The sequence below is a fragment of the Thalassophryne amazonica genome, chromosome 10, assembly GCF_902500255.1.
Source record: "Thalassophryne amazonica chromosome 10, fThaAma1.1, whole genome shotgun sequence".
NCBI classification, from domain to species: Eukaryota; Metazoa; Chordata; class Actinopteri; order Batrachoidiformes; family Batrachoididae; genus Thalassophryne; species Thalassophryne amazonica.
The window spans coordinates 513242-536775 of NC_047112.1; the positions used below are offsets into that span (position 1 = coordinate 513242).

At 42.2% G+C, this 23534-nt stretch overlaps 1 protein-coding gene across 1 annotated transcript in view; it reads right to left on the minus strand.

Annotated features, from left to right (window-relative positions):
* Positions 1–12709, minus strand: part of apc2 (APC regulator of WNT signaling pathway 2) — a 234378-nt gene extending 221669 nt beyond the window's left edge. Inside the window, 1 exon segment of the mRNA XM_034179257.1 lies at positions 12549–12709. Coding sequence (XP_034035148.1) covers positions 12549–12689 — 141 coding nt within the window. The 5' untranslated portion in view covers positions 12690–12709.
* Positions 12710–23534: the final 10825 nt, after the last annotated feature.

Sequence of the window (23534 nt, forward strand, 5' to 3'; positions counted from 1 at the left end):
GGGTACTAGAAAGTGCCCTGACTCCACTGTTCTACTGGGGGATTTCAATGCCCACGTGGGCGGTGACAGTGAGACCTGGAGGGGGGTGATCGAGAAGCACGGCCTCCCCGATCTGAACCCGAGTGGTGTTCAGTTTTTGGACTTCTGTGCTAGTCACAGTTTGTCCATCACAAACACCATGTTCGAGCACAAGGGTGTCCATAAGTGCATGTGGCACCAGGACACCCTGAGCCGGAGGATGATCGACTTTGTAGTCTTATCATCTAACCTTCGGCCACATGTCTCGGACACTCAGGTGAAGACAGGGGCTGAGCTGTCGACCGATCACCACCTGGTGGTGAGTTGGATCCTCAATCCCATCGTCACATCTTCCGAGGAGGAAGCAGAGACTGCGGACTCAGAGGCGGACTCATCCATCACCCAGGCCAAAGTCACCCAGGTGGTTAGAAAGCTCCTTGGTGGCAAGACTCCTGGGGTGAATGAAATCCATCCTGAGTACCTTAAGTCTCTGGATGTTGTGGGACTGTCTTGGTTGACACACCTCTGCAACATTGCGTGGCGGTCAGGGACAGTGCCTCTGGATTGGCAGACCGGGTTGGTGGTCCCTCTGTTTAAGAAGGGGGACCAGAGGGTGTGTTCCAACTATAGGGGGATGACACTCCTCAGCCTCCCAGTTAAGGTCTATTCCAGAGTACTGAATTCGACCGACAGTCGAACGTGGGATTCAGGAGGAACAGTGTTTTCGTCCTGGTCGCGGCACACTGGACCAACTCTACACACTCCATCGGGTGCTCGGGATCTGAGGTCCTTTGCTAAGGGCTATCTGGTCCCTGTACGACCGCAGCAGGAGCTTGGTTCGCATTGCCGGTAGTAAGTCAAACCTGTTTCCAGTGCACGTTGGCCTCCACCAGGGCTGCCCTTTATCACCGGTTCTATTTATTAACTTTATAGACAGAATTTCTAAGCACAGCCAGGGTGTAGAGGGGCTCTGGTTTGGGAACCACAGAATCTCATCTCTACTGTTTGCAGACGATGTGGTTCTGTTGGCTTTGTCAAATCAGGACCTTCAGCGTGCACTGGGGCGGTCCGGGATGAAAATCAGCACCTCCAAATCTGAGGCCATGGTTCTCGACCGGAAAAAGGTGCCTCGCCCTCTTCAGTGTCCTTGCCTCAAGTGGAGGAGTTTAAGTATCTCGGGGTCTTGTTCACGAGCGAGGAACAGATGGAGCGTGAGATCAACACACGGATCGGTGCAGCGTCTGCAGTGATGCAGTCACTGTATGGGACCGTCGTGGTGAAGACAGAGCTGAGTAGGGGGGCAAAGCTCTCGATTTATTGATCAATCTACGTTCCGACCCTCACCTATGGTCATGAGATTTGGCTCATGACCGAAAGGACGAGATCGTGAGTACAAGTGGCCGAGATGAGTTTCCTCCGCAAGGTGGTTGGGCGATCCCTTAGGAGCCCCTGCTCCTACATGTCAAAAGGAGCCAGCTGTGGTGGCTCGGGCATCTTTTCCGAATGTCCCCTGGACGCCTCGCTGGAGAGGTGTTCCGGGCACGTCCCATCAGGAGGAGGCCCCGGGGAAGACCCAGGACACGCCGGAGGGACCACGTCTCTCGGCTGGCTTGGGAACACTTTGGGGTTCACCCAGAGGAGCTGGGGGAGGTGTGTGTGGATCGGGAGGTCTGGGCGGCTTTGCTTGATCTGCTGCCCCCGCGACCCGACTCCAGATAAAGCGGAAGAAAATGGATGGATGGATGGACATACAAGACAGCAAATAAATTTCAATGAAATCAAGACATGAGCCATATTTTGTTCCAGTATAAGAGTGAAATACCACTGTGTTTTAAAGAAAGAAAACTAACCAAAGTGTTCTCAGAATGTACCAAATTACACCATTTTTTCAAAATGTCCCATGGGGCACACCCCCGGACCCCCTAGGGGACTTCAATCCTTCGGTGTTCGGCCATCCACTTGCAGAAAATGTTCAGTCAAAAAAAATTTCAGTTGATTGCAGCCATGGATCAGTGTATGCCTCATCCACCTTAAGGACCCATAGAACTGAAGGTCACATGATGTGATCTAAAATACCAATGGGGAAACAACTGATATGGTCACGTGGGGGGATCATTACTTCTGGTTTGCTTCTGTGTGAGATCAGTCACTGGAGTTGCTAAGCATGTTGCTTAAACGTCACAGTTGGAGTGCCTGAATGTGCGACCTTTGCCCCCCCAGAAGGTGAATGTTTATATCCATGCTAATGCTCCCCAGAAGCATTCACTGAAAAAGTCTGAAGGACCTAAATGAGATGGTGAGATGCTGAAGAGCTTCACTCATTCATATCTGCGCCACATACAACCCCTGGCAAAAATTATGGAATCACCGGCCTCAGAGGATGTTCATTCAGTTGTTTAATTTTGTAGAAAAAAAAGCAGATCACAGACATGACACAAAACTAAAGTCATTTCAAATTGCAACTTTCTGGCTTTAAGAAACACTATAAGAAATCAAGAAAAAAAGATTGTGGCAGTCAGTAACGGTTACTTTTTAGACCAAGCAGAGGGAAAAAATATGGAATCACTCAATTCTGAGGAAAAAATTATGGAATCACCCTGTAAATTTTCATCCCCCAAATTAACACCTGCATCAAATCAGATCTGCTCATTGACATTGACCCTATGTGTCTTTTTGCAAGGAATGTTTTTGCAGTTTTTGCTCTATGGCAAGATGCATTATCATCTTGAAAAATGATTTCATCATCCCCAAACATCCTTTCAATTGTCCAAAATATCACATAAACTTGTGCATTTATTGATGATGTAATGACAGCCATCTCCCCAGTGCCTTTACCTGACATGCAGCCCCATATCATCAATGACTGTGGAAATTTACATGTTCTCTTCAGGCAGTCATCTTTATAAATCTCATTGGAACGGCACCAAACAAAAGTTCCAGCATCATCACCTTGCCCAATGCAGATTCGAGATTCATCACTGAATATGACTTTCATCCAGTCATCCACAGTCCACAATTGCTTTTCCTTAGCCCATTGTAACCTTGTTTTTTTCTGTTTAGGTGTTAATGATGCCTTTCGTTTAGCTTTTCTGTATGTAAATCCCATTTCCTTTAGGCGGTTTCTTACAGTTCGGTCACAGACGTTGACTCCAGTTTCCTCCCATTCGTTCCTCATTTGTTTTGTTGTACATTTTTCGATTTTTGAGACATATTGCTTTAAGTTTTCTGTCTTGATGCTTTGATGTCTTCCTTGGTCTACCAGTATGTTTGCCTTTAACAACCTTCCCATGTTGTTTGTATTTAGTCCAGAGTTTAGACACAGCTGACTGTGAACAACCAACATCTTTTGCAACATTCTAGAATAGAATTTACAATTCTTCTTCTTACTTATAAGGTTTTGAATAATCAGGTCCCATCTTATCTTAGGGACCTCGTAGTACCATATTACCCCATTAGAGCGCTTCGACTGCGGGCTTACTTGTAGTTCCTAGGGTTTGTAAGAGTAGAATGGGAGGCAGAGCCTTCAGCTTTCAGGCTCCTCTCCTGTGGAACCAGCTCCCAATTCAGATCAGGGAGACAGATACCCTCTCTACTTTTAAGATTAGGCTTAAAACTTTCCTTTTCGCTAAGGCTTATAGTTAGGGCTGGATTGGGTGACCCTGGACCATCCCTTGGTTATGCTGCTTTAGACGTAGATTGTGGGGGGGTTCCCATGATGCACTGTTTCTTTCTCTTTTTGCTCCGTATGCATCACTCTGCATTTAATCATTAGTGATCGATCTCTGCCCCCCTTCACGGCATGTCTTTTTCCTGGTTTTTTCCCTCAGCCCCAACCAGTCTCAGCAGAAGACTGCCCCTCCCTGAGCCTGGTTCTGCTGGAGGTTTCTTCCTGTTAAAAGGGAGTTTTTCCTTCCCACTGTGGCCAAGTGCTTGCTCATAGGGGGTCGTTTTGACCGTTGGGGTTTTTCATAATTATTGTATGGCCTTGCCTTACAATATGGAGCGCCTTGGGGCAACTGTTTGTTGTGATTTGGCGCTATATAAGAAAAAAGTTGATTGATTGAAAGTTGAAGTTGATTGCGTGATGATTTACTCTCTTTTAAGAGTTTGATAATCCTCTCCTTTGTTTCAATTGACATCTCTCGTGTTGGAGCTGTTGGGGAAAGTGAGGAACACGGACCCACAACAGGGGGCGCAAATGAACGGACAATGAAGAAGTCAAATAACAAGGTTTTACTGTTGTGAATTCGCACAACAAACACAACAGATCACAACTGTAAAAATAAACCAATTCCACTGGTGTCGTGTGGGCAGGCTCGACGATAGGAGACGTCCGTCCGAGTCGAACCGGAACCACCCGATTTCCTCTGCCACCGAACCCCGGGAATACTGGAGCCGCCAAGTCCCGAACTCCCAGGTGGCCACTGCCTCCGCTCGTCGGATCCGGTACTGCTGGCGAGGAACAGAAACAGTCAGATGTGGGTGCGGCTGCACCCAGCAACACGTAGGGTGGAAACACCACCTCCACCTCTAGTCACAAACAATACTGCAGTGAAGGGTACTTATCCGATATGAATCTAGTTCAGTCTTCAGCTGTCTTAAGCACAAGCAAAAAGGTTATTCCTCAGAAATGAGATGACTGGCTGAGTGCGTTACCTTCCTGGTAGAACGATATCTCGGCAATGAGATGGAGATGCCGTCCAGCTGATATACCCCTCAGCTGATGGATGTCAGCTGTTTCAGGTGATGGGTGACGGCTGTCACCTGGGCTGCTCCTGTGAGGCGGCAGCGCCCTCTGGTGCCTGGAGCCCGCACTCCAGGCGGGGCGCCCTCTGGTGGTGGTGGGCCAGCAGTACCTCCTCTTCAGCGGCCCACACAACAGGAGCCATGATTCATGTCAGTCCACTTGGTGCAACAGCTCTCCAAGGTGTGATCACTCCTTTTTAGATGCAGACTAACGAGCAGATCTGATTTGATGCAGGTGTTAATTTGGGGGATGAAAATTTACAGGGTGATTCCATCATTTTTTCCTCAGAATTGAGTGATTCCATATTTTTTTCACTCTGCTTGGTCTAAAAAAGTAACCGTTACTGACTGCCACAATCTTTTTTTTCCTGATTTCTTATAGTGTTTCTTAAAGCCAGAAAGTTGCCATTTGAAATGACTTTAGTTTTGTGTCATGTCTGTGATCTGCTTTTTTTCTACAAAATTAAACAACTGAATGAACATCCTCTGAGGCTGGTGATTCCATAATTATTGCCAGGTGTTGTACATATTAATAATTAGAATAATTGTAACAGCTAAATGTTTAGCCCGTTTTACTCTGTGTCTTAGATTTACAACAGTCTGTCTGCAGTAAGTGGAATTGATGAGCCATACAAAAAACATGTTAACCTAATTTAATTTATTTATATTGTCTGTTTGCAGATGACTCTTTGTTGCAGAAGATGATGCTGCGCTGTGACAGCACCAGTGGTGGGCACAGTTCTGCTCATCCGCTAACCGCTAATTATCAAAGCTAATGTTTTCATTATCGGATTAGCTTTTCAGATAACTTTGAAAACCATCAGCAGACTAATTATCTTCCGATAAATTTTGGTCCGATTAATTTTAGACCGCTAACATATTTTTACAGGCGTTACAGTTACAAACATTTCTGAAGTCTGATATCAGTTGAGTACCTACCTGTTAACTGTTTTTTAGTAGATGTGCAGTTCTATCCTCCGCCAACAGAGAAGAGCTGATTCCAGAAGAAACCGCTCTATCCTCTGCAAGCAAAGGAGAACTGGTCACAGAAAAGAAAAAACTCATTTATTTTGACCCCATATTGATACGCTGGCAGTATCACCCAAGTCATCCAGAGACATACAGTTTTATCTTATGGTTAAAATTTTAACCAAACTAATTTTAGACAAGCACTAATTTTAGATGCTTGCTTGCCTCTACTGGTGGTTGGCTCTCACTGCGGTATTGTATCACTTCCTGTTCCGGAGCACAGCGGTGTTTTTCTGTATCTGTTAGCTGTTTAATCTGCGCAGTTACATTGATCTAGATTCTTGAGAGGGTAGTTGTAAAACAGCTAACTGATCACCTGCAGAGGAATGGTCTATTTGAAGAGTTTCAGTCAGGTTTTAGAATTCATCATAGTACAGAAACAGCATTAGTGAAGGTTACAAATGATCTTCTTATGGCTTCGGACAGTGGACTTATCTCTGTGCTTGTTCTGTTGGACCTCAGTGCTGCTTTTGATACTGTTGACCATAAAATTTTATTACAGAGATTAGAGCATGTCATAGGTATTAAAGGCACCTGCGCTGCGGTGGTTTGAATCATATTTGTCTAATAGATTACAGTTTGTTCATGTAAATGGGGAATCTTCTTCACGGACTAAAGTTAATTATGGAGTTCCACAAGGTTCTGTGCTAGGACCAATTTTATTCACTTTATACATGCTTCCCTTAGGCAGTATTATTAGACGGTATTGCTTAAATTTTCATTGTTACGCAGATGATACCCAGCTTTATCTATCCATGAAGCCAGAGGATACACACCAATTAGCTAAACTGCAGGATTGTCTTACAGACATAAAGACATGGATGACCTCTAATTTCCTGCTTTTAAACTCAGATAAAACTGAAGTTATTGTACTTGGCCCCACAAATCTTAGAAGCATGGTGTCTAACCAGATCGTTACTCTGGATGGCATTTCCCTGATCTCTAGTAATACTGTGAGAAATCTTGGAGTCATTTTTGATCAGGATATGTCATTCAAAGCGCATATTAAACAAATATGTAGGACTGCCTTTTTGCATTTACGCAATATCTCTAAAATCAGAAAGGTCTTGTCTCAGAGTGATGCTGAAAAAACTAATTCATGCATTTATTTCCTCTAGGCTGGACTATTGTAATTCATTATTATCAGGTTGTCCTAAAAGTTCCCTAAAAAGCCTTCAGTTGGTTCAGAATGCTGCAGCTAGAGTACTGACGGGGACTAGCAGGAGAGAGCATATCTCACCCGTGTTGGCCTCTCTTCATTGGCTTCCTGTTAATTCTAGAATAGAATTTAAAATTCTTCTTCTTACTTATAAGGTTTGAATAATCAGGTCCCATCTTATCTTAGGGACCTCATAGTACCATATTACCCCATTAGAGCGCTTCGCTCTCAGACTGCGGGCTTACTTGTAGTTCCTAGGGTTTGTAAGAGTAGAATGGGAGGCAGAGCCTTCAGCTTTCAGGCTCCTCTCCTGTGGAACCAGCTCCCAATTCAGATCAGGGAGACAGATACCCTCTCTACTTTTAAGATTAGGCTTAAAACTTTCCTTTTCGCTAAGGCTTATAGTTAGGGCTGTATCGGGTGACCCTGGACCATCCCTTGGTTATGCTGCTTTAGACGTAGATTGTGGGGGGGTTCCCATGATGCACTGTTTCTTTCTCTTTTTGCTCCGTATGCATCACTCTGCATTTAATCATTAGTGATCGATCTCTGCCCCCCTTCACGGCATGTCTTTTTCCTGGTTTTTTTCCCTCAGCCCCAACCAGTCTCAGCAGAAGACTGCCCCTCCCTGAGCCTGGTTCTGCTGGAGGTTTCTTCCTGTTAAAAGGGAGTTTTTCCTTCCCACTGTTGCCAAGTGCTTGCTCATAGGGGGTCGTTTTGACCGTTGGGGTTTTTTATAATTATTGTATGGCCTTGCCTTACAATATGGAGCGCCTTGGGGCAACTGTTTGTTGTGATTTGGCGCTATATAAGAAATATTGATTGATTGATTGATTGATTGATGATACTCAGTTATACATGCCGATAACTGCTGGTAATCTCGTTCACATAAAATCCTCAGAAGATTGCCTTGCATCAGTGAGAAGTTGGATGTCTAGAAACTTCCTACTTTTAAACTCTGATCAGACTGAAATGATGGTTCTTAGTCCAGTGAAACATCGGCATCAATTTGACCAGTTAACACTTAGCTTCAGCTCGTGTGTCATACATCACACTGACAAAGTGAGGAACCTTGGGGTCATTTTTGCTCCTACGTTGTCCTTTGACCTCCACATTAGAAATATTACGAGGACTGCTTTCTTCCACCTGAGAAATATAGCAAAGACTCATCCCATCCTGTCTATGGCTGATGCTGAGACCCTGATCCATGCGTTTATCTCTTCTAGATTGGACTACTGCAATGCTCTATTTTCTGGTGTACCACAGTCCAGCATTAGGGGTCTCCAATTGGTTCAAAATGCTGCAGCCAGACTTTTGACACAAAGCAAGGGCACAATTTAGAACTACAAATTGGGGGGACAAAGTGCGAGGCCCGCAGAGCCGAAGCCCATAGGCTGGGGATCTGGGGGCCACTTTAGGCCCCTCAGCAGCCAACGGTTTCTAGATAACCTCAGATGCATTCTGAGCATCCAGAACAGTAATTTTAATGTTTTGAGAAGACCATAAAGTGGACACCATTTGACTTATGCAATTTGAAACTGTGGATATAAGTACTGTATTCTGAGAATAGCCAGCATTGATTTTATTAACATCCTGGTGTAAATAAGGTATCACCACATGTGTAGAACTCAAAAAGAATGATAGGTTGAGTTTTCATTAAAAAAACAACTGCAATGTGGTAAAAATGTATTCAGAAATATGAAAGAACAGGCTCTTAATAATTATTAACTATCGCATACTGTATTTTTTTTTTCTCAAGATTTGTTTTTGCATAAGTTTGAAAAAACAACAAATCATAAGTTTAGGATAAATGACTTATTGTGAATTTAATTTTCGAAGTGGCACTAATGACAACACTCATACTGAACATAATGTCGCTTGCATAGACTGATTTTGGAGATCAAGTAATAACTGCAGATGGGCTTTCTGAGGTCCCAGATAGCTTTTCTGATTTCCTTTTCTAACTTTCAGAATTTAGTCAATTAGCATATGGTCCATTGATACTTATGTGTACACACTAGTCCCTAGAGACAACTATTTTTGGTTTCAAATCTGGGCAAATGCAGTCCCAGAAAATTCTGAATGTGACAAACAAGAACCAGGTGTTGGAAACAAGTCAATGCTGCTAAAAATACAAACTTGCAGAAACAAAGATACTAGTCTGACATGGTTTGCACATAAGACTGGCATAGCATGTTTCAAGTACACACATATATGTCAGAAGGTGGGGGGGGACATACCATATTCTGTCCCCCCTGGTTGAAAAGGTGGGGTGGGGACATGTTCCCCCTATCCCCCACCAAATTGCGCCCAGAAGCAGAAAGTTCAGCCACATTACACCCATTTTGGTGTCTCTTCACTGGCTTCCTGTCCCAGTGAGATCAGATTTTAAGGTTTTGCTACTAATCTATAAAACTGTTCATGGACTGGCACCCCCCTACCTAGCTGACCTAAGTAAACCTTATGTACAGCCCCGGGCTTTGTGTTCTCAGGGTGCAGGAGACTGAGAATCTGAGGGACTTTGTGTCCCTCAGATTCTGTGGAGACTTTCAAGTCCAGACTGAAGACGCACTTATTTTCCCTTTCATATGGCTAGGATACTGGCATAGTTTCATTTTATGCTTTTTACTCTTTTAATTCATTTTATTAGTAAACGGAGCGTGCCGTGACCTCAACTTTACCTAAATTCTGGGTCTTTTAGTAAAGTTTAGGGCTAGTGGCCGGCGATTACCTTAGTATTTCTCCTGTTTTTCTTGTTGTTTAATGCTGACAAATTATACTGTATTTCTTGTTTTTCTGATGCCTGATTGTTTTTTCTCTCTGTTTAAGGTGCAACTCCATCCAGAGATGGGTGTGATATTTGTGCTGGCGACCTGTCAGGCATGGTGGCGGCGTGGCTCATAACATGTGGACACAAATGCAAGTTCTCACCAGGGATGGAGAAAGTACAAGGTTTAATCATCAAAGCAAGCAGGGAGTCGGTACACAGGTGATCCAGCAGTGAGGCAACGGTAACAGACAGGCGAAAGGCTGAGGCGTGGTTCAACAGACAGGCACAGGTCAAAATACACAGCGAGGAGGCAATCAGAGATAAAGGCAAACTCAAGGTCGAGGACAAAGCAAGGTCAAAAATCCGGCAGGCAAAAAACAAGGCAAAGGAGTACTTGAAACTATGGCTGGAGAGTGACATGAAATCAACAATCTGGCAGTGAGTAGTGAGACTGTGAGGGCTTAAATAACTGGTGGTGTAATTAGAGGAGAAATGAGAAGCAGGTGTGCAGAAGGTGTTGGAAGGGGATGTGACTGGGAAAGACAAAAGTAAGTGCAAGAGAGAGCAGTGAGGCAAAAGCAAAGTGAACTAGGGCAAGATAACTAAGTGGCTGAAAAACCAATGGTGCAAAGCAAGTAAAGTAAGTGGCAAAAAACTAACAGTGTATAACGTAACTTGTTCCAGACAAGCAATAATGCGTGAGCAAAACAAAAGGGGAAACCAAACTAGGAAATAACGTGACTAATCCAAATAGCAGGAAACATGAAGATCTATGATTATAATAGAAACTAGAACAGGGGCAGATACAGATTATAAACTGAGCAGAAAATAACTGACATGAAACAAAACCAGTAACCACAAAATACAACACAAAATAGATGATAAACCAAGAATAAACAAACACAGTGACTACAGAATGATGCAATAAATAAAAGATAACTGAAAACAGAAAATGGAATATATAACAAATGGAACATGATATGACAAGAAACACTGAAGGTGAATAATAACCAAAACCTGTGACTAAAGCATAATACAAGAAATGTGATAACCAGAACTAGACTTATAGGACCAGGAGTGAACAACAAATAACTACAGAATAAAAGAAAACCAAAGAAAGAATCCGTGATGAAAGTGTAACATAAAGAAAAGCAATGAATAACTGAATGACTGCAAACAAAATAAGGTAACGAAAGAAACGAGTGACTAAATAGTAAACAAAGCAATAAACAGAATCAAACAGACTAACATGGTAAAGTATAAACTAATGAAAGGTAAAACCAGAGACTCAAAGAGGAAACAAGGCAATGAACGAAAATCTAGCCCCTGAGCCTGGACTGGGCATGACACGACCCTCCTGTCTTGTGCGCCAACAGCATTTCCTGTATATATGGCAATGTTGCTTTGATTGTTTCATGAGGCAACCACAGAATGAGATCCTTCATGTGTTCACACATAACATCTGCCCACATGCCCACTGTGCTGCTGAGCTGACCTTGTGATATTTCAAATCCGTGTGCCAAATCAGCCATGACAAAGTTCTGTCTTAGTTTTATCAAAGTCATTAACATAACATAATAACAGCTACAATATTAAATTCAGATTAAAATACTGCAGTGTGGAACATTTTGTGTCCGTTCTGAAATGATGGCATTATTAGGTTCATTCTGACCAGCAGCCCAAACGCACGTTACATTTTAACTGTTCAGAAAAGGGTAAATCTTGCTGTTGCTAGTGATTAATACAAGAGTGATTTTTTCCTCCAGACACATGAAATCATACCTGTTATTCTGGTGGCACCGCTGTCAATCCTCTATCTTCTCTGGTGGTTCTGTCACATCCAAATCACAAAGTAAGACGTTCTTCTGTGGGGTTTTTGTCAACAAAGTGAAGAGAGCAGACGTATAACGTTTTAAGTGGTCTTTTCAGCCACATCCTTTGGGGTTCCTCTTCCCTCGGTCAGTGGAGGAAACTCTTTTAGTCCCACTGCATGTTAAAAACATTGCTGTTGTAGCTGCAGACTTTGTCTGGTTGTACAACTGCAGTCAACGCACCATGCTCCTGATCTGCGCCAGGACATTTTTAAATGCTACAGCAGCTGATCGTCGTTTAGAAAAGAAAACAAACCGGTACGGGAAATGAAAAGTACGAGTAAACAATGGCTCACTGCTACTTCCGGTGTCTAACAGGAACTTGCACCATAATCACGTCCTACAGCAGCGCACTCAGGAATACGGCACCATTACATTACTGGTGCGATTATCTATCCTGTGTTTTTCTTTCATTTAATTTTATTAAACCAATGTTTTCTTGTAGCTTTTTCATATACACTTCAAGACAAATAAGATTTATGTTCCTTTTTCAGCGCTCCATTCATTCCACATGTACTTGCCTGAGTGCTGTTTTAGTTTGCCGTCTTTCCACTCACGTTACCTCTGTGTGACTTCTGTCTGTATGTGGTGCTCCGATGTGGTGTGTGGTTCATTTTCAGCATTTCTGTTTTCACACATCTACATCGTGTTCATAATGACGCGCCTGTCTCACAGTGTCTTGACAGCAGTCGGTTTTTACATCCTTCTTTTTTCCTTGTCCATTCATTTGGTGTGAAACAAGCTTCCTTGCCTGTCTTCTATAATATGTCTTGTATAATTCATGACCTACCTCACCTTACTGTGACAGATCATTTTCTCCTGGTTCCCTTTGTATTTTTGTTGTGGTGTTTGGGTTGACTTTCTCCACGAGACCTGATGGCAGGATCTCAAACTGAAAGCTTCTCACATCCTCAGTATCTGCTGACTATTCCAGCCTTTATGTCTACAGACTCACCTTCATGCCAGTCGTCTCTGTCTCCAGCTTGGACAGGTGATGGGAGTTGTCCTCCAGCTCCCTCCTCAGATGAGAGTTCTCCTTGCGGAGTGCCTCCACCTGATGAGCCAGCTGGTCATAGGAAGCTGTGGCCTTGGCCATCTTCAGACTCTAAAGTGGCCTCTGCAGTGGGAGGACAAAAGAGAGGCTGGTGACACATCTTGTCTCCTTTATATTCATACTGTTTCAAATGATGACTCAGCGTCTGCCGTCTCCTGTGGCATGCACACTTCAAAACAACAATGGAAAGGCTTTTAAACCCATGTGCTGCCCACTTGCAGTGTCCACCAAGACACAGCACCTGACAAATGAAACCAGCCAGCAGAAAACAGGAGCCGATTAAAGTCCACGTAAGCAGCAGTGAAAGTACAAGAACCTTTAAAACATCCACATTAATGTGCAACAAAATCACCAAGCTGATCTCTGCTTTCGTAAATGACATCATCAAATCGGCCAGTGAGAATGAGGTCACTGCGTTTACATGTGCTTTACTAAAGGGGGCAGTTATTCACACCATCATTTTGGCTTTTCGATTTTTATTTCTTTTAATTTATGACGTAGATACTACTTTTTACTGTGAGTTTAAAGGGCAAAATTTTAACATACAAAGCCTGAATTTTGTGTTTCGTTTTTTGATGTGGCTGAGAATGAATGTGGCTGAAGCCCTTCTTTAAATATGAGCCTCAAGTGACTTCAATTAGACATGGCCCCACCTCTGCCTGCAGGAGAAACCGCCCCTGCATGACAAAGGAGGGCCATGACAGTCGCCAACATTAATGAGCAAAGCTCTTCACCATCTCACCATGTCATTTAGGTCCTTCAAACGTTTTTCAGTAAAATGGTTCTGGGAAGCAGTAGCATGGCTAAAACCCTTCAGCCCCAACCAGGGCCCCCTTGACCCCCCCACCATTTTAATCATACAAAACACACATACAATAAAGTTATAACAGCACATAAAAACAAAACATGTCACAGCACCACTTGGTATTATATGCCACCTTAAATAGGGCCCGAATAGGACAAAGTCCTGCGAGGACCCTATTGTCATTGTGCTGTGAATTATTATTATTTATTTATTTATAACTTACTATTCTTTACACTTTTCAAGTCCCAATTTCGGCCCTTTCCCATGCTCAAAAACTCACCAAACTTTGCAAAGTTGTTTGGCCAGATCCAAAATTCGATATTTTGGGGGTTGCATACATGCTCGCAGTGAAATGGTGAACTAGCGCCCCCTACAAATTTTCAAACACCCTCCCCACTGGGGATTTTTCGTCGTAGCCTCAGGGAATTCGGTACACATATCTACCATGCTAGGATGCACAAAAAAGTCTCTTAACGTCATGGTGAAATGTCGACAGGAAGTCAGCCATTTTGATTTGAAGATTCGATTTTGAGATAATTTTTGCCAATTTTGGCCATTTCCAGTACTTACATTTGAACAAACTCATCCTAGAGATTTCATCCAATCGTCATCAAATTTAGTACACATCATCAGGACCCTATGCTAATCAAAAGTTATCAAAAGAATTTCTGTAGGTGAAAAGGCGCGGCTGCTAGGGTTTGTCAAACTTTGGTGAGTGTTTCAGAGCTATGAGTAATGGCGTCTGTGTGAAAATCAACCCTTCGCCATGAAATTACGTTCTTCCTTTTGATGGCTTTAATTTTGTCATATCATCCTGAAAATTGATACACAGGTCAAGCATGACAACCTCTTACAGGTCATAGGGGCATCGCCCATGGGCGGGGCAAAATGCCTCAATAGCGCCCCCTTGTAACTTTCAAAAACCCCTCCCCATAGGGGTTTTTTGGAGTAGGGAGATGAAAATTGTTACACATGTGTGACTTGCATAGACATACAAAAAAGTCTCTTGCACCATTGGTCTACTCCACACAGGAAGTCAGCCATTTTGAAATTTCATGTAATTTTGGCGAGAGTTCCACACATTGTATTTGAACAAACTCCTCCTAGGGATTTTGTCCAATGCACTTCAAACTTCTTTCAGATCATCCGGACACTATACTGATCAAAAGTTATCAAAAGCTTTTTTTCTACGTTGAAGTGTGTGGCTGCTATCGCTCCGCCATTTTTACCCTTCGCCATGGAACATCAAGTCATGATAACGCCTTCATACTTTGTCTGATTGACTTGAAACTTCACATGTGTGATGAGGGTTGGTCCCTGACCACACCTGCTCCCTCTGTTGCTGCTCTGAGTGCCCCCTAGTGGATGAACCATCAACTTGTCATAACTCTTTCATGCATTGTCTGATTTGCTTGAAACTTGAACTGTGTGATGAGTGTCTGCCCCTGTACAAACCTGTCCATATCTGGTCACAATGGGATGCGCTGGCTTGGGGAGGCTGTGGCATGGACATGAGGGTCCGTATATGTCTGCTTGCAGTCCTAGTTTGTTTTTGTTTTAATTTGAATACTTTGGGCACTATACACTACTTACTTTGAAATCCGAGATGCGTTTTCGGTCTATTGACTCATTCACATATCCGGGTACTCTGTCTGGTTTTAGCAATGTGCTTAGCAATGCCAGCGACTGATCTGATGCAGAAGCAAACCACAAGTGATGTTCCACGACCGAATCTTTTTTTTAACCACGACGAAATCAATTGTTCCCCAACACAATTTGAGATCACATCATTTGACCTTCTATTCTCGAGGTCCTTAAGGTGGATGAGACACGTCGGACACTGATCCAACGTGAAAACAAACCAGAAGTGACGTTGCTGTGATCTGATGCAGAAGCAAACCGGAAGTGATGATGCCGCGGCCGGGTCCTTGTGGCAGATGACTCGGATGGCCCAGTTGGATTTATTTATTTTTTATCATCACCCTTCGGCCTCACTTGATGTTTGACATAAAGCAAATATGAGCTTTCATATAACGTGGATTTATTTTCCTGAATGAAGTCACCACCATCTTCTGGTTTGCTAGTATGAAGTGCTGTGAACATCTGCGTCAGATGGAAAACTGCTCGTTATGTTGCTCCTCAAAATACATTCAACTAGGGCTGCAGCTTTGGATTATTTTTGTAATCGAGTATTCTATTGATTATTCTGGCGAGTAATCGAGTAATCGGATAAAAAGTACTTTTGTGTTTTTAAACAACATCAATAGTTCAGGGTTCTCCCTAAGCAATGGCACAATGTCCCTGTGCCAAAGTCTTGAGAGTTTTCTGAAATGGGATGTGGCTTTCTGTTCTGTTTTTTTGTTTTCTCCAATTTGTGAAATGTAACCATTTTGAGTTGTTTTTGTTTAAGGTTGGTGGACTGGATCCCTACGTGATTTATTTATTTTATCCCTGTTGCATTTCAGCAGGTGGTTGAACACGCAGCCTCACAGTTACTGTTTTTTTTAAGTTACCGTGTTTGTGAAGTGTTGTGTGTTGCCCAGAAAAAGCGAAACACTTAGTGCGAGTCTGAACAGCAGCCGGCTTTGACTGTGGGAACCCGGCCGTCGGGTCAATAGTCACCACGTGGAGCAGACTGTGTGTTTTTTAATAACAGACAAACACACTGCTTCACTTTAAATGTGAAGTCAGACTGTTTCAGATGATCAGTGTGGAGCCTCTTTCTCTTAAAAGGCTTCATTTTACTCTGTCACATTGGAAAGCGGTAGCTTTAAGGACTAAATTATTATTTGTTACACGGCCTGAGCGCATGCTCTAGTCTTCTTCTGCTGTTTTTCTGGGGACATTACAGCGCCACACACAGGCCTGGCATATGTACTACAATGTTTAAAGGAAGCTTTGAGGCACAGAATTTGCCTCGATCATTTTTTGTAATCGAATTATTCGAGTTATTCAAGTAATCGTTTCAGCCCTACATTCAACACTTTCACTGTATACAGATACAAGTCCGACGGCCGAGTTCAGGAAGTCGCTAGAAGCCTGGATCTTACCGTCGACCGAGGACCATCACAAAACCAGACACTCTGATTCCTCTCTCAGCTTTTCAGATGGAGTCACAAAGATCACAGCATTTTCCACAAAGTCAAGGTCAGTCATCTCTGGAGTGGTCTGATTCCAGCCAACAGTTTGAAAGGTCAGTAGCACAGAGACAACAAGCAAAGCTGCAATCCAGAGCAAGTCATGAAGTCATCAACATCCCAACCCCATCCATTTTCTTTGACTACGTAGACAAAATGTAGATGCTGTGGTTGAGTTTGGACAGAGGCTCTGTGTTGCAGGACCATCATGTTTTTGTTTTTTTTTCTGGTCTGTTTTATTATTTTCATCGATTCATTGGTTTTATGTCAATCAATCAATCAATCAACTTTTTTCTTATATAGCGCCAAATCACAACAAACAGTTGCCCCAAGGCGCTCCATATTGTAAGGCAAGGCCATACAATAATTATGAAAAACCCCAACGGTCAAAACGACCCCCTATGAGCAAGCACTTGGCCACAGTGGGAAGGAAAAAACTCCCTTTTAACAGGAAGAAACCTCCAGCAGAACCAGGCTCAGGGAGGAGCAGTCTTCTGCTGAGACTGGTTGGGGCTGAGGGAAAGAACCAGGAAAAAGACATGCCGAGAAGGGGGGCAGAGATCGATCACTAATGATTAAATGCAGAGTGATGCATACGGAGCAAAAAGAGAAAGAAACAGTGCATCATGGGAACCCCCCCACAGTCTACGTCTAAAGCAACATAACCAAGGGATGGTCCAGGGTCACCCGATCCAGCCCTAACTATAAGCCTTAGCGAAAAGGAAAGTTTTAAGCCTAATCTTAAAAGTAGAGAGGGTATCTGTCTCCCTGATCTGAATTGGGAGCTGGTTCCACAGGAGAGGAGCCTGAAAGCTGAAGGCTCTGCCTCCCATTCTACTCTTACAAACCCTAGGAACTACAAGTAAGCCCGCAGTCTGAGAGCGAAGCGCTCTAATGGGTAATATGGTACTACGAGGTCCCTAAGATAAGATGGGACCTGATTATTCAAAACCTTATAAGTAAGAAGAAGAATTTTAAATTCTATTCTAGAATTAACAGGAAGCCAATGAAGAGAGGCCAACACGGGTGAGATATGCTCTCTCCTTCTAGTCCCCGTCAGTACTCTAGCTGCAGCATTCTGAACCAACTGAAGGCTTTTTAGGGAACTTTTAGGACAACCTGATAATAATGAATTACAATAGTCCAGCCTAGAGGAAATAACTGCATGAATTAGTTTTTCAGCATCACTCTGAGACAAGACCTTTCTGATTTTAGAGATATTGCGTAAATGCAAAAAGGCAGTCCTACATATTTGTTTAATATGCGCTTTGAATGACATATCCTGATCAAAAATGACTCCAAGATTTCTCACAGTATTACTAGAGATCAGGGAAATGCCATCCAGAGTAACGATCTGGTTAGACACCATGCTTCTAAGATTTGTGGGGCCAAGTACAATAACTTCAGTTTTATCTGAGTTTAAAAGCAGGAAATTAGAGGTCATCCATGTCTTTATGTCTGTAAGACAATCCTGCAATTTAGCTAATTGGTGTGTATCCTCTGGCTTCATGGATAGATAAAGCTGGGTATCATCTGCGTAACAATGAAAATTTAAGCAATACCGTCTAATAATGCTGCCTAAGGGAAGCATGTATAAAGTGAATAAAATTGGTCCTAGCACAGAACCTTGTGGAACTCCATAATTAACTTTAGTCTGTGAAGAAGATTCCCCATTTACATGAACAAATTGTAATCTATTAGACAAATATGATTCAAACCACCGCAGCGCAGTGCCTTTAATACCTATGACATGCTCTAATCTCTGTAATAAAATTTTATGGTCAACAGTATCAAAAGCAGCACTGAGGTCCAACAGAACAAGCACAGAGATAAGTCCACTGTCTGAAGCCATAAGAAGATTATTTGTAACCTTCACTAATGCTGTTTCTGTACTATGATGAATTCTAAAACCTGACTGAAACTCTTCAAATAGACCATTCCTCTGCAGGTGATCAGTTAGCTGTTTTACAACTACCCTCTCAAGAATCTTTGAGAGAAAAGGAAGGTTGGAGATTGGCCTATAATTAGCTAAGATAGCTGGGTCAAGTGATGGCTTTTTAAGTAATGGTTTAATTACTGCCACCTTAAAGGCCTGTGGTACATAACCAACTAACAAGATAGATTGATCATATTTAAGATTGAAGCATTAAATAATGGTAGGACTTCCTTGAGCAGCCTGGCAGGAATGGGGTCTAATAAACATGTTGATGGTTTGGATGAAGTAACTAATGAAAATAACTCAGACAGAACAATCGGAGAGAAAGAGTCTAACCAAATACCGGCATCACTGAAAGCAGCCAAAGATAACGATACATCTTTGGGATGGTTATGAGTAATTTTTTCTCTAATAGTCAAAATTTTGTTAGCAAAGAAAGTCATGAAGTCATTACTAGTTAAAGTTAATGGAATACTCAGCTCAATAGAGCTCTGACTCTTTGTCAGCCTGGCTACAGTGCTGAAAAGAAACCTGGGGTTGTTCTTATTTTCTTCAATTAGTGATGAGTAGAAAGATGTCCTAGCTTTACGGAGGGCTTTTTTATAGAGCAACAAACTCTTTTTCCAGGCTAAGTGAAGATCTTCTAAATTAGTGAGACGCCATTTCCTCTCCAACTTACGGGTTATCTGCTTTAAGCTACGAGTTTGTGAGTTATACCACGGAGTCAGACACTTCTGATTTAAAGCTCTCTTTTTCAGAGGAGTTACAGCATCCAAAGTTGTCTTCAATGAGGATGTAAAACTATTGACGAGATACTCCCTTACAGAGTTTAGGTAGCTACTCTGCTCTGTGTTGGTATATGACATTAGAGAACATAAAGAAGGAATCATATCCTTAAACCTAGTTACAGCGCTTTCTGAAAGACTTCTAGTGTAATGAAACTTATTCCCCACTGCAGGGTAGTCCATCAGGGTAAATGTAAATGTTATTAAAAAATGATCAGACAGAAGGGAGTTTTCAGGGAATACTGTTAAGTCTTCTATTTCCATACCATAAGTCAGAACAAGATCTAAAATATGATTAAAGTGGTGGGTGGACTCATTTACTTTTTGAGCAAAGCCGATAGAGTCTAATAATAGATTAAATGCAGTGTTGAGGCTGTCATTCTCAGCATCTGTGTGGATGTTAAAATCGCCCACTATAATTATCTTATCTGAGCTAAGCACTAAGTCAGACAAGAAACTCACAGTAATGACCATGTGTGTTTATTCTCTTGCTGGGTTTTTCTGCTTGGGTCTATCTGTCTCTATCTCTCTTGTCTGTCCCTGAGTTCTTGGTGGTGGGTGTTTCTGGCTCTCTGGCCAGGCCTTTGTTCTGGTGCAGGGGGAAAGAGATTAACTTGCATGTTAATTAACTTCTGGACCAGGACGTATGGCTGAATTGTGTTAAAAGCACAACTCAAGTCTGCAGACAGCATCCTCCTTGCTTACCCCCACCTATATGCAAACTGAAGGGGGCCCAAACCTGACACAACACCTCCCTTACACCCTATGTCACAGGGTACCATTCTGTTACAATCTCCATAGCCCAGAAAAAGTGTAAAAATGGGATGAAATGGCTTACTCCACTAAGCATTTAAGGCTCGCTTATAAAATGCAGACCTGGCAACCCACTCAAAGTGGAAAGTAAAGCTGTGCCCCGCTGCATTCTCAGCCAAAACCGCAACAAATGCTGCTTTTGCTTTATGCTGATGATACTCAGTTGTACATGCCGATAACTGCGGGAAATCTCACACCCATAAAATCCCTGGAGGACTGTCTTCTATCAGTGAGAAGTTGGATGTCTAGTAACTTCCTACTTTTAAACTTTGATAAGACTGAAATGATGGTTCTTGGTCCAGCGAGACATCGGCATCAGTTTGACCAGCTGGCGCTCAGCCTGGGTTCCTGTGTCATACATCATACGGACAAAATGAGGAACCTTGGGGTAATTTTTGATCCCACGTTGTCTTTTGACCTCCACATCAGGGATGTTACTAGGACTGCTTTTTTCCATCTGAGAAATATAGCGAGGATCCGCCCCATCCTGTCTATGGCTGATGCTGAGACCCTGATTCATGCTTTTGTTTCTTCTAGACTAGATTATTGTAATGTTCTATTTTCAGGGTTACCACAGTCCAGCATTAGGGGTCTTCAGCTGGTTCAGAATGCTGCTGCCAGACTTCTGACACATAGCAGAAGGTCTGAACATATCACACCCATTTTGGCATCTTTGCACTGGCTCCCTGTCTCTGTTAGAGCAGATTTTAAGGTTTTGTTATTGACCTATAAGGTTGTTCATGGACTGGCGCCATCTTATCTGAGTGATCTGGTGGGTCAAAGAGCCTTTTCGTATCGTGCACCCACCCTGTGGAACAGTCTTCCTGTGACCGTGAGGCAGTCTGAGTCTGTGGACATTTTTAAGTCAAGACTCAAAATCTATTTTTATTCTCTTTCTTATGGATAGTTTTTATTTTTATTTGTTTTATTCTTTTACTTCTGTTTTTATTCACGTATTTGAATTTTTTATTCATTTTAATTATTTATTCAATTTTATGTTGACTTGTTTTATGTAAGGCACCTTGAGACGGCTTTTGGTGTGATTTGGCGCATTATAAGCTAATTAAATTAAATTAAATTAATTTTGCTTCAAATTTTTACCACGATGGAGCACAAACAAGGTCAAGGTGTACTCACTAGGACAGTGGTGGGCACAGCTAACCAAAAAGTTAGCTTTAGTAACCGTTAATCCGCTAACTGAAAAGTTATCTTTTATAAAGCTAAACCTATAAACCCCTAAAAAAAAAATTAGCGGAAATTTCAGATAAAAGCTAAACCAATAACTTTCAGTATTGAATTCAGTATACTAGCAGCTACTGACACAACAATGAACCAGTGCTTTTGTGTCAGATCAGCCTTTTCTCAGCAAAGGAGACCTGGGAGCGGGAGCAGGAGCGGGAGAGGGAGCGGGAGAGGGAGAGGGAGAGGGAATTTCTCCTCACACCACACAAACTCACCGGCATATCACCCAAGTCATGTACAGGAAGACAGTTTTGACTTATGGTTACAATTTTAAACAAACTAATTCCGGACAAGTTATTTAAATTAATGTCACTTCTATCATTTTATAAAGTGAATATATCAGCTATATGTTTTAGTTTTAAAGTAATGCACTAATTTTGAAGGTTTTAGCATCTAGACACACATGCCGGGTAAATTAGTACATTATGGGTAAATTAGTTTCCTGACAGACATGATTGGTTGGTTGGTCGGTATAGCACACACAACTTACTGAAACGTGTGGTGGGTTTTACAATTAAATCTGTATTTGTAAATATGTATTTTTTTTAATTTGTTAAAAAAAAAGCAATTTGAAAACTGAAAATTCTGTTTGTTAAGTGGATTCAGCACTTTAAGTGAATGTGTGGCACTTGCTTGTTCAACAAAATCTATTCCAGCCAGTGAAGTCATGCAATACTTTCTAAAACCATATTGCTGCTCACTAAGGATATGATGCTTAGCTAAGAATTAATTTAACCTCATTACAAATACCTTTTCCAAAATTATATAAAATTGTGGTAAGAGAGATTGGCCTATAATTTGAAAAAAAAAACATGTTTGTCACCAGATTTGAACAATGGTATCACTTTAGCTATTTTCATTTTGAAAAGAAATTTCCCAGTCATTGATGACAAATTACAGACATACGTTAAAGGCGTAAGAATACAATCAATAGTATTTTTAACCAAAAGCATAGAAAAATTGCCACTATCAGTTGATTTTTTTCCCTTATGTTTATGGTCGATGTCAATTTCTTTTTCAGCTGCTCCTTTAATGAACATTGAATCCAGAACTGTATGAAATGTTCTGATGTTATGCAAAGAGCATGTATTAGAAGATACAATTGAATTTGCTAAATTTTTACCCATGTTAACAAAATAACCAAAATAGCTTTCTTTTTTAACAACTGTGTCAGTATAAGCAGGATATTCTTTAACAACTTTTTTCTTATTTATGATTTCATTTAAAAACTTCCAAGTACTCTTTATATTTGTTTTATTTTTTACAATAAATCACTACAGTACTGCCTTTTACAAGATAGCATAATGTTTGGTACTTTGTTTTTATATGTCTTATATCTTCTCTCAGCTTCATTTGTTCTAAATTTTAAAAACTGCTTATACAAAAAAAAAAAAAAAAAAAAATCTTTTTACATGCAGTCTGAAGTCCCTTAGTGATACAAGGTTTTGGGCCCCTTCACACATAGTGGCAAATTCATCAATTTGCGCATGAAGCAGGAATCATGTGCAAAACATGTAAAATCATAGCTGTCACGTACACCTGTTGCTGCATCTATTTACGCACACCAGCGGCTGAAAGACAGAGTGTATGCTGTGCGAGCCCACTGAACCCTCTCACGGCAGGTGACACACATAAACATCTAAAAACTGCTCGTTTGGCACTTAGAAAATGTGTGGCCAGTCGCACTATTAACATGACAACAGTCAGCAGACAATCACTGTCATGCTGGCAATGAAATTTGTGTAAGTGCCCCACGACTGTAAAGTTGCGAGTGCACATGCGGCATGCTATAGAGTCGGCTCCCCCCACAACACGTGTGCGTGTGTTTCACGCACTCCCCCCCCTCTCCCCACTCTCCCCGCTCATTCCCCAATACATATGTACATGTGGTTTGCGCACCCCCACCCCCCCAAAGACATCTTGATGTGTGCGCTGACAGGACGGGGGGGGGGGGGGGCATGATGGCTGGCTGCCTACAGCTATTGAGATATCTCTGGTTCTGGACATCACAGCTGCAGCACACTTCCTGTGTTTTGACAGACACAGGTGTAGCAGGCGATCAGCAGGCAGGCGATCTGAATGCCATGTCTGACAGGACATGCATGTTGGGCCGTGAGGGCCGCAGGACCAGGACAAACCAACAGTGCTACAAATACACCACTTTCAGTC